This window comes from Garra rufa, chromosome 5, assembly GCF_049309525.1.
Source record: "Garra rufa chromosome 5, GarRuf1.0, whole genome shotgun sequence".
In the NCBI taxonomy this organism is placed as follows: Eukaryota; Metazoa; Chordata; class Actinopteri; order Cypriniformes; family Cyprinidae; genus Garra; species Garra rufa.
In genome coordinates, this window is record NC_133365.1 from 35,441,874 (window position 1) to 35,458,612 (window position 16,739).

The 16,739-nt window shown below is 33.9% G+C and overlaps 1 protein-coding gene across 1 annotated transcript in view; it reads left to right on the forward strand.

Annotated features, from left to right (window-relative positions):
• cacna1ba (calcium channel, voltage-dependent, N type, alpha 1B subunit, a) overlaps nucleotides 1–16,739 on the forward strand; it is a 210,553-nt gene that overhangs the window by 136,722 nt on the left and 57,092 nt on the right. The window contains exons 8-18 of the mRNA XM_073839905.1: nucleotides 2,196–2,311; nucleotides 5,343–5,426; nucleotides 5,698–5,781; nucleotides 6,061–6,279; nucleotides 8,091–8,203; nucleotides 8,462–8,574; nucleotides 10,408–10,539; nucleotides 13,317–13,389; nucleotides 13,471–13,588; nucleotides 15,746–15,813; nucleotides 16,399–16,505. Coding sequence (XP_073696006.1) covers nucleotides 2,196–2,311; nucleotides 5,343–5,426; nucleotides 5,698–5,781; nucleotides 6,061–6,279; nucleotides 8,091–8,203; nucleotides 8,462–8,574; nucleotides 10,408–10,539; nucleotides 13,317–13,389; nucleotides 13,471–13,588; nucleotides 15,746–15,813; nucleotides 16,399–16,505 — 1,227 coding nt within the window. The remainder of the gene's footprint in view (nucleotides 1–2,195; nucleotides 2,312–5,342; nucleotides 5,427–5,697; nucleotides 5,782–6,060; nucleotides 6,280–8,090; nucleotides 8,204–8,461; nucleotides 8,575–10,407; nucleotides 10,540–13,316; nucleotides 13,390–13,470; nucleotides 13,589–15,745; nucleotides 15,814–16,398; nucleotides 16,506–16,739) is intronic.

The window sequence follows — 16,739 nt, forward strand, 5'->3', positions numbered from 1 at the left end:
TTGTGAGGCTGTAACGTCTCTTGAGGAAGTTAATCAACCATTTTGCGTTAGTCAATTCAACTATTTTGTGTCTTTAAAGCTGAAGTGCACCATTACCATCATTAGAATTGCAGAAATAATGTATGTTTTCAAGAGCTTTCAAAAAAACACATAATTTTAACTGGTGTTGATGATGGCTATTATTATATTTCATACAACAGTTCTTTCTGGCCCTCCAATCTGATTGGCTGAGAAGATTGGCTGAGCTCCAGGGTGTCAGCGGTCGTTCAGCACTCATGAACCCGCTGAGAGCAGCCTTACCTCGGCCAGATCTTCTAGAATTTACTGCTGGCTCTGTTGTCTCTATAGTGGTTAAACATGAGATATAATTCATTTTGGGTAAATCTAGTGGACAGTCTTTGGTCTCATTAATATATTATTTGTTCTAGGGCAAATAGTTTTGGCTGAGGGCAAAATCTTATCAGGTTAAATGTTATGTAAATGTAATGCTTTATGTTTAAGAACTGCATTTGTACTTTTGACTGAATTGCCTAGCGCTTTTATGAAGGCTGTTTTTGTTTATTAAATATCATTATTCAATTAATAGTATTTTACATAAATCATTGTAGTATTTAATAACAGTATTTAGTATTAGGAAATGGTGTATGTGTTTGTGATGGTGATTTTAGTTACATTGTTAAAGAGTCTGTCTTTATGAGTGAGTCAGCAGTAAAGACTTTTATTTTAAAAGAGACCGAAACAGGGTTATAAACAAGGAAGCTGTTTTTACCTTCAACAACACATTGTAAGACACAGCCAACAAATGCACTGAGCAGTGCTGTCATTAAGAATCACCCCCAACAGATGAAAGGATACTGTGACAAAAATATAGCTTTTTCTTAGCAGACATTCAAACCAATGTTTTTTTGTGAATATGAGATTGAGCTAAAGAATGAATGCTGTATCAGATGCAGGTAATCACACTCGCTCAGTCTATCTCTTTCTCATAATACTCCACAATATATAGTGAGCTTTTAATACAGTACTACAATAAGCTTTCAATGAACCAACTTTTTCATATTAGTAACAGAAGTTTGGTCTCAGCTGTTAAACTGTCAACTTGCAAATCCGAATTTTGAATCCATGGCGGAAGGAACTAATTCGCACAAAAGAGGGTTTTTGAAAAAAACTCCATTGTTGTTTCTTATGTATTTACACAATCGTGCCGTCGTTATACTGTTGTATAAACAGAATATCACACTCATAGCCATGCCAATATACAGCCATATCGCACTGCTACTCGTGTGATATTGCTCTTGTATATAACAATTATACAATGTTTTATGATATTATTTATATTTACTGCTCCAATGTTTGGGGTCAGAAGATTTTTGGGTGTAAGAAATTAATACTTTTATTGACCAAAGACACATTAAATTGGTCAAAAGTGACTGTAAGGACTTCTACATTGTTAAAATATATTTTAATATATTCAAATATTTTTTCCTTTATTTTGGATCAAATAAATGCATTAATGAGTATTAGGGGCTTTCAAAAACATGTACTATATAAGTGACTATATAATAATCTATATTTTTAATTTACTATAATTACTATCACTATAATTTGTGTTGATTTTAAGTCATATTGAAATAGTTTTATTGCTTTGCATTTTTGCAGTTTCATACTGTATGCCGTTAATGGATACAAGGATTAAAGATGTATTGAAATCTACAAATCTCTAGATCTAGATTCAGAAACATAAACAATTAATGTAAAGTTAATATAAGAACAGCTTAACTATCTGACTCAGTTTAATAAGTTGGAATAGAAGAAGGAATTTTAACAATTAAAAAGAAATTGCACACTTCAGCTTTAAGTGAGGCATAAACTGTAGAAATTTAGCTGTTGTTTTCTATTGATTTTAAAACATTGATTTTTCTACAGCTTTTACAAATGTGGATGCCACACCTTGTACTTGCTTTTTTCTCTAACGTTTCATTTTGGTGCATTTATCTCATTCACATTTGTTTTTCAACCATGTTCCTTGCAGTCTCATCAATGGGGGTATTTGTTTTTGTGGATGCAGAACTATATTATAAGATACACGCATGCTTTTATACACATGACCTGTGCTGTAGAGCAGGGCTCCCCTGATGCCTCTGTGCAGTACAGTATGTTCATAGATGTGTATTTATGTGCATTTGTCCAAACAGGGAATTTGCAAAGGAGCGAGAGCGTGTGGAGAAAAGGCAGGAGTTCCTGAAGCTTCGCAGACAACAGCAGATCGAGAGGGAGCTGACCGGCTACCTAGAGTGGATCTGCAAAGCAGGTCAGTCTCTCAAATGAACAATATCCAAATATGAAATATCTCCACAGAACTCATTTTCAAATTCAGAGACATTCATGTGTTTTTCAAGACTTGAACCTGAGAGTTGTCTACATTGCAACTACCAGAAGGCCTCGTGGTTGTTCCCAAGAGAGTGTTCTGTCCCCTCGTGCGTTTGCTCCCATGACTGTTTATCTCACTCGCTTTCCGGACCTCTCCTCGGCCGCGATGGGAGCTGATGTATCTGTGCCTGTCTGTTGCTCAGCACTTCCTCTCTCCATGGCAACCACATAGCCTTCCACTCGCTCCACCAGCTGGTTCATACCCTCAGTCTTCCTATGACTGCCTGTAACAGCTCTTTCATCAGCTGGACTCAGTCAGTGTGTTAGAGCTTTCTGTGGCTGTGCATTTGCATTGATCCTGGGCCAGTTTAGTAATAGTCTTTTCAAGTTCTTCACCGGATTTTCACCTGTTTTACACATTCTGCATATATAAATAGTGGTGCCAATGTAATTAGATTGCAATATTTGTACTGTGTGAACAGCAAATTTGAATAGAATTACAGAACTATTTTTTTTTTAGCAGAAATCAACTGAAAATACATTTACGCTATAAATGTACACTATGGCGTTCAAAAGTTTCTTGTTGGTTAGGTTTTTTATTGTTTTTGAAAAAAGGCCTCATCAAGGCTCCATTTATTAGATCAAAAGTACTGTAAAGACAGCAATATTGTGAAATATTATTGCAATTCAAAATGTTTTCTATTTTAATATATTTCAAATGAATTCCTGTGATAGCTAGGATGATTTTTCATCCGTCTTCAGTGTCACATGATCTTTCAGAAATCATTCTAATATGTTGATTTGATATTCAAGAAACGATTCTTATTATCATTGTTGAAAACAGTTATTCTGCTAAATATTTAAGTGGAAACTCTTGATATATACACTACCAGTCAAAAGTTTTTGAACAGTAAGTTTTTTTTTAAAGAATTCTCTTTTGCTTTCCAGTCCTGCATTTGTTTGATCCAAAGCAAAAGCAGTAATATTGTGAAATATTTTTTACAATTTAAAATAACTGTTTTCTATTTGAATATATTTTAAGGTGTAATTTATTCCTGTGATCAAATCAAAATTTTCAGCATCATTACTCCAGTCTTCAGTGTCACATGATCCTTCAGAAATCATTCTAATATGCTGATTTGCTGTTCAAGAAACATTTATTATTTTTATTATTATTATTATCATAAATACAAATAAAATCAACAGATCAAAACAGTTGAGTAATTTTTTTTTTAAATAATAGAAGTTAATACTTTATATAGCTAGGATGCTTTAAATTGATCAAAAATGATGATAAAGACATTTATAATGTTACAAAAGATTTCTATTTCAGATAAATGCTGTTCTTCTGCATGTTCTATTCATCAAAGAAACCTTAAAAAATCTACTCATCTGTTTTCAACCTAATAATAATAAGCAGCAAATCAGAATATTAGAATGATTTTAGAAGGATCATGTGACTGGAGTAATGATGCAAAAAAATTCAGCTTTGAAATCACAGGAATGAATTGCATTTTAAAATATATTAAACAAAATTTAAAAAATTATTTTAAATAGTAAAAATATTTTGAAATTGTACTGTTTTTGCTGTACTTTGGATCGAATAAATGCAGCCTTGGTGAGATGAAGAGACTTATTTAAAAATTTTTTTTGACTTGTAGTTCTTTGATGAATAGAAATTCATGAGAACTGCATTTATTGGAAACTTTGTTTTGTCTTTACTCTTACTTTGATCAATTCATGCATCCTTGCTGAACAAAAGTAATAAAAATCCCACTGAACCCAAGCATTTTGTAACGAAAGTCACAAATGTGTCATGTGAAATATGACCTTTTATGGTGCAATATAAAATAATGGAACAAATTTCCCAACAATACTTTTCATTTAGTAAATCTGACTGAATCCAAATGATCAAACCTCATTTTTAAGCTACACTTTAGGTTTGGGTAGTCTACACATCTGTGTAGTTTAATGACCATTCGGATGTAAATGTGATGTGTGCTGTTCATCCTCATGTAAATTAGATTTCATAAGGACGTAATGTAATAATTCTCAGTGGCACACTTCCAATAACCATTTTACAATTAATGGCTATTGTTCATGGAATACCCAGTGAGCAAAGCCAGAAATCCCTTGATTTTCCATGTAGATGCACATGCAAGATGTGTGAAATCTTAGCATGTTACAACAAATGGACATTTGCAATAATAAATCAGAAATAAATGGATGAAACACTTTTCCTAAAGGAATGTTTTGGCTTTAAATGTTGATGTTGTTGGTCTTTTATAATTCTGCTTGTCACTACTATAGTTTCTCTTAAGATGGCACAGTTTAAAACTGATCCTCCACCAGCACAGTGGTTAATTAGCTCTGTCACAGCATGTAGTATCCTCCGTTTGGTTTCCCAGAAGCCCATCCATGGGGATTTATTTGGCTTAGAGAGGTTATTTCCTAAACTCCTCCGTGGTGGCCCGGCTTTGATGTTTTAACACCATCAAATTGTGATGGAATTAACTGCTTACAGGTGCTTTGACTTCTTACTGTATCTTGCTACAGCCATTAAAGTCAGTTAGATATTCCCTGCATTGTTTAAAACGTTAATGTGTTGGGCAATACAGTGCTCACTGCTGTTCCTGCCTCCTGCTGGATGTTTCTCAGATCTGCAGTGACAACCGTGATTACTGTGCGTGGCATCAGGTTACAGTAAGCCTTATAGTGGTTGCTTTTGTCTTTCTCTCCTCCTGTGCAAATACCCAGAAGCCCCTAGCAACCACATACAGTAGCAATGCACTAACAACCACTTAGAATAGCTTAGCAACCATATTGTATCAATGCCCTGGCAAACAACCTCAAAAGAACAAAACAATTTCAGCCTGTCATGCATACATTTAGATGTTTAATTCAAAATAAAAATCATGGCTTCAGATTCAAAACATGCATAGTGTAAGTGGTGAAATATGTTTTCATTTCAGAGGAAGTAATGCTTGCTGAAGAAGATAAAAATGCAGAGGAGAAGGTGGATAATGCCTGGTACAAGAGGAAATGCAACAACCCAGGTAACCATTGAAAAAAACATTTTTACTACACTTTTAAAAACATAGGTTCCAAAAGGGTGTTTTCGCAGGGATGCCATAGAAGAAACATTTCTGGTTCCCCAAAGAACCTTTTAGTGTTCCTAAAAGAACAATTTTGATGTTCAAGGTTCGTCATTGAACCATTGATGCCAATAAAGAACCTTTATTTTCAAGAGTGTATATTCTTTATCAGTTTATGATTATAATTTATACTACTACTGTTTATCTACTATTCACTTTCCAACATGTTTAGTATTAAAGAGAGCCAAGAAGAGCAAAAATGACCTCATCAATGCAGAGGAAGGAGAAGACCACTTCACTGACATCTCATCAGTCGGTAAGATCCAGGTCCAACGGCTGTGAACTTAGAATTTACAGTGAATTTTCTTCAAAAATCAGCATAGAAAATAGAAAAGCTGACTAAAAAACTCATAAAATTTTCATGAAACATAAAGAGAGAATAATAACCAATATAAAAGAGGAGATTAAGAGAGAGTGGAAAGATGGATAAAAAGATGTTAACAAATCAGAATGTGTTGAATCCATCTTCTCTCTTTTCCTCTCCATCATTTGTGAGCTGTTGTGAACATTTGAAACAGTCTCTCTCTCTCTGCAGCTCCCCAGGGCTCTCCATTCACCCGAACAAGCGTGAAGAGCAACAAGAACGAGAGCTCGTCATACTTCCGGAGAAAAGAGAAGAGGTTTCGCTTCTTCATCCGCCGTATGGTGAAGGCCCAGAGCTTCTACTGGACTGTTCTGTGTATAGTGGGACTGAACACACTGTGTGTGGCTATAGTTCACTACGACCAGCCCGAATGGCTCACATATGCACTGTGTAAGTGAACCGCATCTTTAAAGCATCACTACAGCTCTCTGGAGAGTCACAGGTTTATGTGAACTATATTTGAACATGGCTTAGGTGCACTGGGAGTCATTTAAAAATCAATGCAAAACAAGTGCTTTTAAATACTGTGCGCCTTGTATTTGCATTATTAATTGTACAACTTTTTCTTACGATTTCACTCAAAGTCAAGCTTTAGTGTTTAGCTTCTAAATTTTAGTTTTACACAAAACTGCTTCTGTTGTTTTGACTGCTATGCTTCGTAAGTTTAAAAGAAGAATCATTAGATTACAAATGTAATTAAATTAATTTAATTATACACCGTTCGGTTAATAAAGTTAATTACAAATACAGTCAAACCAAAAATTATTCATGTACCAGATATAATTTTTTATATTATTATAAAATAAAGTAAACTGTGACATTATACACGAAATTCTTCATGCAGTAAACTCCCAGTAAGATTGATAAAAAAAAATTATTTGACTCTTTGACCTGACTATGTTTTGTTACATACCTTTCTATCAAAGTTATCTGACATTATCAAGATGAATTTGTTCTGACACAGTTTAACTCTGAGTTCTTGTCATATTTTATTACCATTTTCTAAACTATCGTGAATAAACTGTGATAATGTGAGAAATGTTGAAAGTGTCTGAATAAATTTTAGCTTGACTGTATTTAAGCAAGGATGCATTAAATTGAATCAAAGTAACAGTGAAGACTTTGTTACAAAATACTTTTTTTCATCAAAGAATCATGAAAAAATATATCACAGTTTTTACAAAAATAGTACGCAACACAAAATAGCATATTAGGAAACAGCATATTAGGATTTGGAGTAATGGCTGCTAGAAATTCACCTTTGCTATCACCAGAAAAAAATACATTTTAAAATACATTAAAATAGAAAACAGTTGTAATTGTAAATGATATTTACGTAAACTGTTATTTTTGCACAATACTACTGTTTTTACGTTGTTTTTGATATTATAAATGCAGCATTTGTTCTTTCAAAAATATATTTAAAAAAAATTCTTACTGACCCAAAAATTTTGGTACTGTATACAGAAAATGTAAAAGTTTGTGCAGTGTGTTGACTTGTTTTGATTCATGTCAGGTGAGAAATCCAAGTTCAATTCATGCCTCAATTATGTTAATATGCAAAGGATGCAACTCCCATTATTTTTAGTCCACATGGTAAAGAGTCCCATGTGGCAGATTAGTGCAAAAAATGAGAAAGGAGCAAGTGCCCCACCTTCTCCATATACCTCTGCTTGCATGCCAACTAATCATTAATCGTCATTGAGCTGATGCTTTAATAAAAAGCCACATAAACTACAGTTATGGCGGGAGCGGCTCCCCCAAAAGATTTAAAGGGAAAGTTCACCCAAAAATGAAAATTCTGTCATTAATTACTCATCCTCAAGTTGTTCCAAACCTGTTGTTCATCTTCAGAACATAAATTAGATATTTTTGTTGAAATCTGAAAGCTTTCCAACCCTGCAAAGACAGCAGTGGAACTGACACATTCAAGACGATTATTAATTTTAGCGTGAACTGTTCCTTTAAGGGTCATCTTCAAGGACACAACGTGATGAAATCTTTCGGTTCTCATCGGTTACCTATGAGGCCACACCACTCTGCCTTGGCACAGCTCTATTAACTGTTATTTTACATTGAAACCTATTACAGAAGCAATCGAGTATAAAGATAATTTTGTCAGTAGGTTATTACATCTTTTACTACCGACATGATAGTTGATGTGATTGACAATGTTCATTGATGTTTTTTTTTGTGTGCAGATTTGGCAGAGTTTGTGTTCCTCGGTCTGTTTCTAATAGAGATGAGTCTGAAGATGTATGGCCTCGGGCCCAGGACCTACTTTCACTCCTCATTTAACTGCTTTGACTTTGGGGTGAGTAACATGCCGTCAGATACAAATGATGTGTGGGACCAACAACAATACATGTTCCTTTTCCAGTTAATGGCAGAGGTTCTGCCTTACAGAGTGCTGATGTCCTGAACCCCTCAAAGACAGCAGCTTCAAGACATTTGGCCAATTATATGATTATAATGGCCATTTTTGAAACTGTTGCTTAAATGCTGGAAATTAGCTTTGTTTTTAGATATAAATTTGCTTAGTGTATTTGTGTTCTGTCTTTTTTGTGTTTAGGTGATTGTGGGTAGCATTTTCGAAGTGATTTGGGCTGCAGTGAAACCAGGAGCCTCTTTCGGGATTAGTGTGTTGCGAGCACTGCGTTTGCTGAGGATATTCAAGGTTACCAAGTAAGAGATCAAAATTGATCCTAAATGATCAGATTTATATTGTGACATAGTTAAACGCTTGATTCCGATTTGTTGACGGTTTTAAATGCACTTTCAAAAGACAAGAAAAATTACAAGAAAATTTTAATATTGGACCAAATCATGGAATCCAGTCAATAAAGGAGAAGTTTACTTCCAAACCAAAATTTACAGATTATGTACTCACCCCCTTGTCATTCAAGATGTTCATGTCTTTCTTTCTTCAGTTGTATGTTTTTTGAGGAAAACATTTCAGGATTTTTCTCCATATAGTGGACTTCAATGGTGCCCAGAGATTGAACTTCCAAAATGCATTTTAAATGCGGCTTTAAACGATCCCAAATGTGATTGTAAATGATTCCAGCCGAGGAAGAAGGGTCTAATCTAGTGACACAATCAGTTTTTTTTTTTTTTAATTACAATTTATACATTTTTTAACCTCAAACACTCATCTTGTATTGCTCTGACTGAACTCTGTTTTTCTGGGTCAATGTTAATGTATGTTGAAAAATCTATGCTGTTTTACCTAAATTGTTAAGGGTGTTTGATCTTCTTTCCATGTTCACTTTGCAAACACTGGGTCAGTGCTTCTGCAGGGTTGTAAATGGTTTTTGAATTTGAGGGAGAAAATAAGATGGGAGTTTTTTTTCGACATACCCTAACTGTCTTGAACCTGAAAAAACTGAGTTCAGGCAGAGAAAGTCAAGACGAGCGTTTGAGATTAAAATGTACAGAAATTGTAATAAAAAAATAAATAACCGATAGTTTTGCTAGATCCTTCTTCCACGGCTGGGATCGTTTACAACTGCGTTTGGAATCGTTTGAAGCTGCATTTAAAATGCATTTTGGAAGTTCAAACTCAGGGTACCATAGAAGTCTACTGTATTGAGAGAAATTTCTTTACAACTGAAGAAAGAAAGACATGAGGGTTGAGTACATTATCTGTAAATTTTTGTTCTGGAAGTGAACTTCTCCTTTAAAAAGGACATTACTGTATAATGCGGAATGTATAATGTCCATATAATGTCACTGAAATTGACAAATTTTGGATGAATAAATCAAAAGTAGGTCAGTACACTTAAATCAGAATGCGATATGGACTTGAATGTTAAGCTGCAAAAAGACAATTTAAATATGAATCCTGCATGTTTTGCATGTCTTTGTGAATGAATGGCACAGAATCACGTTTTTGTTTTATAAAAACATACTGAAATGTGCGTGATGCTTGTGAGCCTCTGCCACCTTAAAATATGATTGCATGAACATACAGTCAACTTAAAAATTATTCCGACACCAGATAAAATGTTTGATATTTTTACTAGTGGGTGCTGAATTTTAGGTTGATTGTAATCCATTACATATCTTTCTATCAAAGTTATCTGACATTATCAAGATGAATTTGTTCAGAAACAGTTTAACTCTGAGTTCTTGTCATATTTTATTACCATTTCCTAAACTATAGCGAATAAACTGAAAATGTGAGAAATGTTGAAGGTGTCTGAATAAATTTGGTTTGATTGTATAAACATAATCTCTGGAACTGCTCTGCTATATATATTTTTTTCTTCAATTTTTAATGAATTGCTGTTCAATTGTGTAAGTTTCATGATTTCATTTAATTAGACGTGCTTTTTGTTTAATATTTTTTAATGTAACCATTAAAACATAGTCTAGAAAAAAAGGGAATCCAGAAAGATTAAAACGGAAAAAACTGAATTGGGAAAAAAAGTGTGTGTATTATTTCCCAATAGTTCAACCATCCGTCTTTATGTTATTCCTTACCCTAAACTAAGTTATCATGGAATTCTTTGACAGGTATTGGAACTCCTTACGGAATCTGGTGGTGTCATTGCTCAACTCAATGAAGTCCATCATCAGTCTCCTGTTCCTGCTCTTCCTCTTCATTGTAGTGTTTGCTCTGCTGGGAATGCAGCTCTTCGGAGGACAGTAAGTACCAGGATGAGGGTTACACTCACATCTCCATGTTCCTGCCATTGTTTGCTTTAGGTTTTACACTGGACAAGTCCCAAAATTACTTATCATGCAAAAGTAAACAAAAATGTCTCTAAAATTAAACAATGGAATTTATTAATGTAACAATAAACTATATGTGATTATTAGTACTCTGGGGTTTGTTTTGAAAGTTTGAATGTTTGGTTCCTAATCCTAATTGATTTCATCCTCTGAGCAGCCAATAATTTATTGTGCGAACAACCTGTGGATGGCACAAACCATGGTTATCAGTGAATATGTGTTTAATGACTATTCAAAATCTGGCTTCTACCAGGATACGAAAGAATTTGTGCCAAAATACTGTCAACAAAAGATATAGGAAGCATTTCTCTTCCTTAAATAGGTCTATTTAATTTGTTGCCCTAACTATGCACAATAATATGGTTAGCTGAATTTTATTACATTTGTTTTTCTCTGCTGTCTGCAGTCAGAACAGGCCTGCAACCCACTTTTAGATTTCGACCCACCAGTTGAGAGTCTCTTATATGGTCCCTTTATTTTTTAGAGCACTTGTGCGATGTGCTTTTGACTGAAAATTCATAAATCATACCTTGACGTGGAAAAAAACCTCCCTATCGTTTACGTTCCACCCTGCATAAGCAGCCGTGACTCTTCCAAGCCCTGTCGTTTCATTTACCCCTCAGCCACATGTTAACAAACATGACTGAGCTGATCCAGACGGGCACAAGTCTTCATTTCTCTGTTCTATGAATTATTAATTGTACGCTGCAACAGAGGAATTGCCTCTACATGTGCTTCCCATGAGGTAAATATCAGCTTAGATGCGCAAACACGCTATCATGTGATCTGCTGTAATAAGAAGAGTGCCAGATAAACAAATAGTCGTTGCGAAATGAGAAAATGTTATTGAAACATAACAATGTGGGGATAGCTGCAGGAGAGACTATTCCCTCCTGATGGCGGTGAAGTCTTTCCAGATCTGTGCTTAGTGAAATGAGAAATTGCTTTTGTGCTTCTCTGGTACTGGATTTCAGCTCTATAGCACATTAATATTTAAGACTGTAGATGGACATGATAAACTGACTGTCTGATCCATGCAGTCATTTTCTGGGTTGGATGAGAGAGACGGTTTCATGCGTTCGATTGTGAAGCACATCAGAGAGCAGAGCTGCTGAAAACAATGGGAACAGATAAAACATTCTCGCTTAGAATCTTTAATATATGAACTTGAAATAAATTACACATAAAACCACATGGAACCCTGTCTAATAAGTGATTTGTTTATCCTCACTTTACATGAAAACGCGGCACAATGAAACAACCACAGCTGATCAAAACACATTTGATAATTCATTTGCAGCTAAATGGATTTTGAACCAATGAGATTTCATTGTTGCAGGTTTCTAGCACGTCATATTTTTATCATTCCTATGAAAGTTAAAAAATATGAATTTACAAAAGTTTTATGAAATAATGATTAGATATGGATATACTGTACACTCTCAGTCAAAAGTATTTGAACAGGTCGTCTTTAAATAGTCTCTTTAGGTCATCAAGAATACATTTATTTGATCCAAAATATAGCAGAAAATTGTGAAATATTTTTACTATTCAAAATAACTGCAATCTATTTGAATATATTTTAAAATGTAATTTATTCCTGTGATTAAAGTTAAATTTTCAGTATCATTACTCCATATCTTTTGTAACATATACACAATACCATTCAAAGCTTGTAGTCAGTATATATATATATATATATATATATATATATATATATATATATATATATATATATATATATATATATTATAGAAATTATTTAAGGATGCTTAAATTGATCAAAAGTGATGACACAGACATTTATAATGGTACACAAGATTTCTATTACAGCTAAATGCTGTTCTTCTGAACTTACTATTCATCAAAGAAACCTAAAAAAATATACTCAGCTGTTTTTAACATAATAATAATAAATGTTTTTGCAAATCAGAATATTACAATGGTTTTTGAAGGATCATGTGAATGGAGTAATCATGCTGAACATTTAACTTTGATCACAGGAATAAATTACGTTTTAAAATATATTCAAATAGAAAACTGCTATTTTAAATAGTAAAAATATTTCCAAATTTTACAGTTTTTGCTGTACTTTGGATCAAATAATCACAGGCTTGGTGAGCAGAAGGGACTTCTTTAAAAATAACATTAAAAATCTTTAAAAAAAACCTTTTGACTGGTAGTGTAAAGCAACATTTGACTTTTGTATGATCATCACTAACTTCAGTTTTCTCTCATTATGTTGTTTTTGTGCTATTTTCTTCTCATATATGAGTAACAGGGGTTGGGCAAAGAAAGGGACCACTTTTATTTTCCAGAATAATGTAAACAAGCCCTTAGTTTTGAGATGTTTATTCTCTCATTGTATGCATTTCTCTACATTCTCTTGTAATAAGGCCCCTACAGAGCCCCTGAGAGTGTACATGGATGAGAATGGTGAAATAAGAAAACATATTTATTATGTTTTCATTATTAGGTCTAGAAATGCAGAGAGGAGGATTTAGCTCAGCTTTTATATGCAGATGAAGAGAAACATTGTTATTCTAACATATCAGTATCATTTTTGCTGTCTTTGCAAGTAAACAGTTTTAATAAATGAAAGATTTTGAAATTAGAGCAAAGCTGGCTCCTAAGGATGCACATGAGACTCATCCAAGAAAATGATTCACAGCTCATCATCTCTCTTCTAGGTTTAATTTTGAAGATGAGACCCCGACAACCAACTTTGACACATTCCCAGCTGCTATCCTGACAGTGTTTCAGGTATTGACCATCTGGTGATGTGTGTCTGAACACTCTCATTTGATGTTTGTTATATTTTCGTAATGTATTCTGTCTCATAAGATTCTGACAGGAGAGGACTGGAATGCTGTGATGTATCATGGAATTGAATCCCAGGGAGGAGTGCACCGGGGAATGTTCTGCTCTGTGTACTTTATTGTGCTCACACTGTTCGGAAACTGTATCCTTTATATATAACATAGAACTGTCATTGCTGTCATGGTTTTTATTGGCCTAATATTTCATGTAAAGGAAAGAAAATAATATGTACAAATGTTGGTTTCAGCAATGACACTCAGCGTAAAATATAAAGCCTTGCATATTGCATGTATAAACCAAAGATGCCAGACAGAGATAGATTTCTGCAAGAGTGTTCACTAATGCCGCAATAAACATATCATCTATATTTCTCTCTATTTTTAGAATTAAATTAAATGAGCAAATAAATAAAAAATAACTTTTCTTACCCTTATATAATAATAATAATAATAATAATAATATGGTATAATATTAATATTATAATATTATGTACTTTAAATAACATGGTTAGCAAGAAGCTTCGTTTACAGCGCTAACCAGGGAAACATTGTATTGCTGCTGTTCAATAAGCGCCTCCTGCTGTCACAGAGTGAATTTGTATTGAATTTGAATTTTGCAATTCTGACTTTTTTCTCAGAATTGTGTCATACAAACTCATAATACTGACTTTTTTTCTTCCAAATTGTGAGATACAAACTCGCTATTGTGATTTTAAAGTCAGAATTGTGGAATATGATCTTGCAATTCTAAGAACATATCAGTCTTTTTTCCCCCTCAATATTGGACTTTATATTTCGCAGTTGCCAGTTTATATCTCACAATTCTGAGAAAAAAATCGGAAAAAAATGCGTGGGAAGAAATCAGAATTGCGAGATACAAACTCGCATTTTTTCTTGCAGTTGTTTTATATCATGCAATTATGAGACAAAAGTCTGAATTGTGAGTGTATGTCTTGCAATTCTAAATTTCTAACTCGCAATTGTGAATTTCTATCATGCATTTCTGAGTAAAAAAGTCAAAATTATGAATTGATATCTCGCAATTGTCAGTTTATATCACAATTCTGAGAAAAAAGTGTAAAAAGCGATGTTGGAATCACACATTTCTGAGAAAAAAAAATCAAAATTGTGAGTTCATATCTCGCAATTCTGAATTTATAACTCACAATTTAGTTTCTATCACACATTTCTCAGAAAAAAGTCAAAATTGTGAGTTTATATCTCACAATTCTGAATTTATAACTCGTAATTTCATTTTTTCAATCACACATTTCTGAGAAAAAAGTCAAAATTGTGAGTTCATATTTCGCAATTCTGAATTTCTAACTCACAATTAAGTTTCTATCACACATTTCTGAGAAAAAAGTCAAAATTGTGAGTTTACAGTATATCACAATTCTGAGAAAAAGTCTCATAATTGTGATATAAACTCACAATTTTGACTTTTTTCTCAGAAATGTGTGATAGAAACTTGATTGCGAGTAATTCTGTTTGTAACGCGCAATTCTGAGAGAAAAGTTTATATCTCACGATTCTGAATGTATAAATCGCAATTGCAAGTTTATATCACAATTCTGAGAAAAAAGTCTGAATAGCAAGTTTGTATTGCGCAATTCTGAGAAAAAATTCAGAACTGTGAGTTTATATCTTGCAATTGTGAATTTATAACTCGCAATTTAGTTTCTATCACACATTTCTTAGAAAAAATGTTAAAATTGTGAGTTTATATCGTGCAATTCTGAATGTATAACTCGCAATTGCAAGTTTCTATCACGCATTTCTGAGAAAAATTCAAAATTGTGAATTTATATCACAGTTCTGAGAAAGAAGTCTGAATAGAGATTGTATCACAGAATTCTGAGAAAAAAGTCAGAAATGTGAGTTTATATCACGCAATTATGAATTTATAACTTGCAATTGCAAGTTTATATCACACAATTCTGAGACAAAAAGTCAGCAATAACCCTTTTCATTTTTTATTCAGTGGTGGAAACAGGCTTTCATAGTTTTATGTAGCATAATTTCACAATGCTAAGGTTAGACCATTCTGTTTTTGCTTTAAAGTTTAAAATTTCACAATCCTATTTACTTCAAAAACTGCTCATACTATATGTAGCTTGTTTGTTTGGATCAAGATTAAAAAAGAAGTGGTTCTGCAACTGTTTCATGCAACCTGATTCATATAAAACACAATAAGGGAAAACCTGTGATAAACCCTGGCAACTGTGACAACCTGACTTGTTTGACAGTTTTATTAGATTACTGCTTTCACCCAAATTCCTTAAAACACATTTGATCAGATACTCTCCTCAATGTCTTTTTGGCCATCGCTGTTGATAATCTCGCTAATGCACAAGAACTTACCAAGGTTGGTTGGGGATGATAAGGCCATACATATAGATGCATAGATTCAGTTAACAAAACATGACAGACAACAAACAAATTCAAATGCCATCCATTCATTGAAGTATATACTATTTCACTGAAAATAATCATATAAAATGACCACAGAATATCAAAGTGCACTAACAAAAAGTGACTGTGCACAAAAATAAAAATTAAAACGTTTCAGTTCATGGCTGTATGTGTACATACATGGCCAATACTAGTCACACTGTACCTGCACACATACCACATGAGTCTCAAATGTTGTGTATACCGAATATGTGATCCTATCCCCATGTACTGACAGCTTTTATTAGTTTCATAAGAATGTCTGTAAGGGCTCTTTTGATTTGATTGATGTTTGCCCTGGTCAATAATTCAAGATAATGAAGCTTTCAGCCTCGTGGGATTTACAGCCTTACGTGAAGACGGCACCAACATTATAGGGCCGTAAGGCTCCTGGGACATCACTATCTTGATTTGTTGATGCTAGTTGTGCCTGCCATTGGATGCAATGGAAAATTATACCTGTCTGTCATTTTGTTTCTCTGTCTTCCTCCTCTCTCAGGATGAGGAGGAGCAGGAAGAGGCCATCAGTAAGAAACTGGCTCTGCAGAAAGCCAAGGAGGTAAAGGAGGTCAGCCCCATGTCGGCCGCTAACATTTCCATCACAGCGTAAGTCAGGGGGCATTAAACCTGAAGACAGGCTACTGCCCTCCTCTTTCACTAACCCTCCGAAACACCTGTTCATCACCCCATTGCTTTTTTATGTGTCCCAAGAAACATATTTCTGTTTGTGTCTATAAGCACATTTCTGGGTGTTTTGTTGTTTTACTGTTGTCACTTTTATTTGGTCATCTTATGTTCTCTTTACAGTTGGTCTTGCACCCATAATTGGTTGTCTTTACT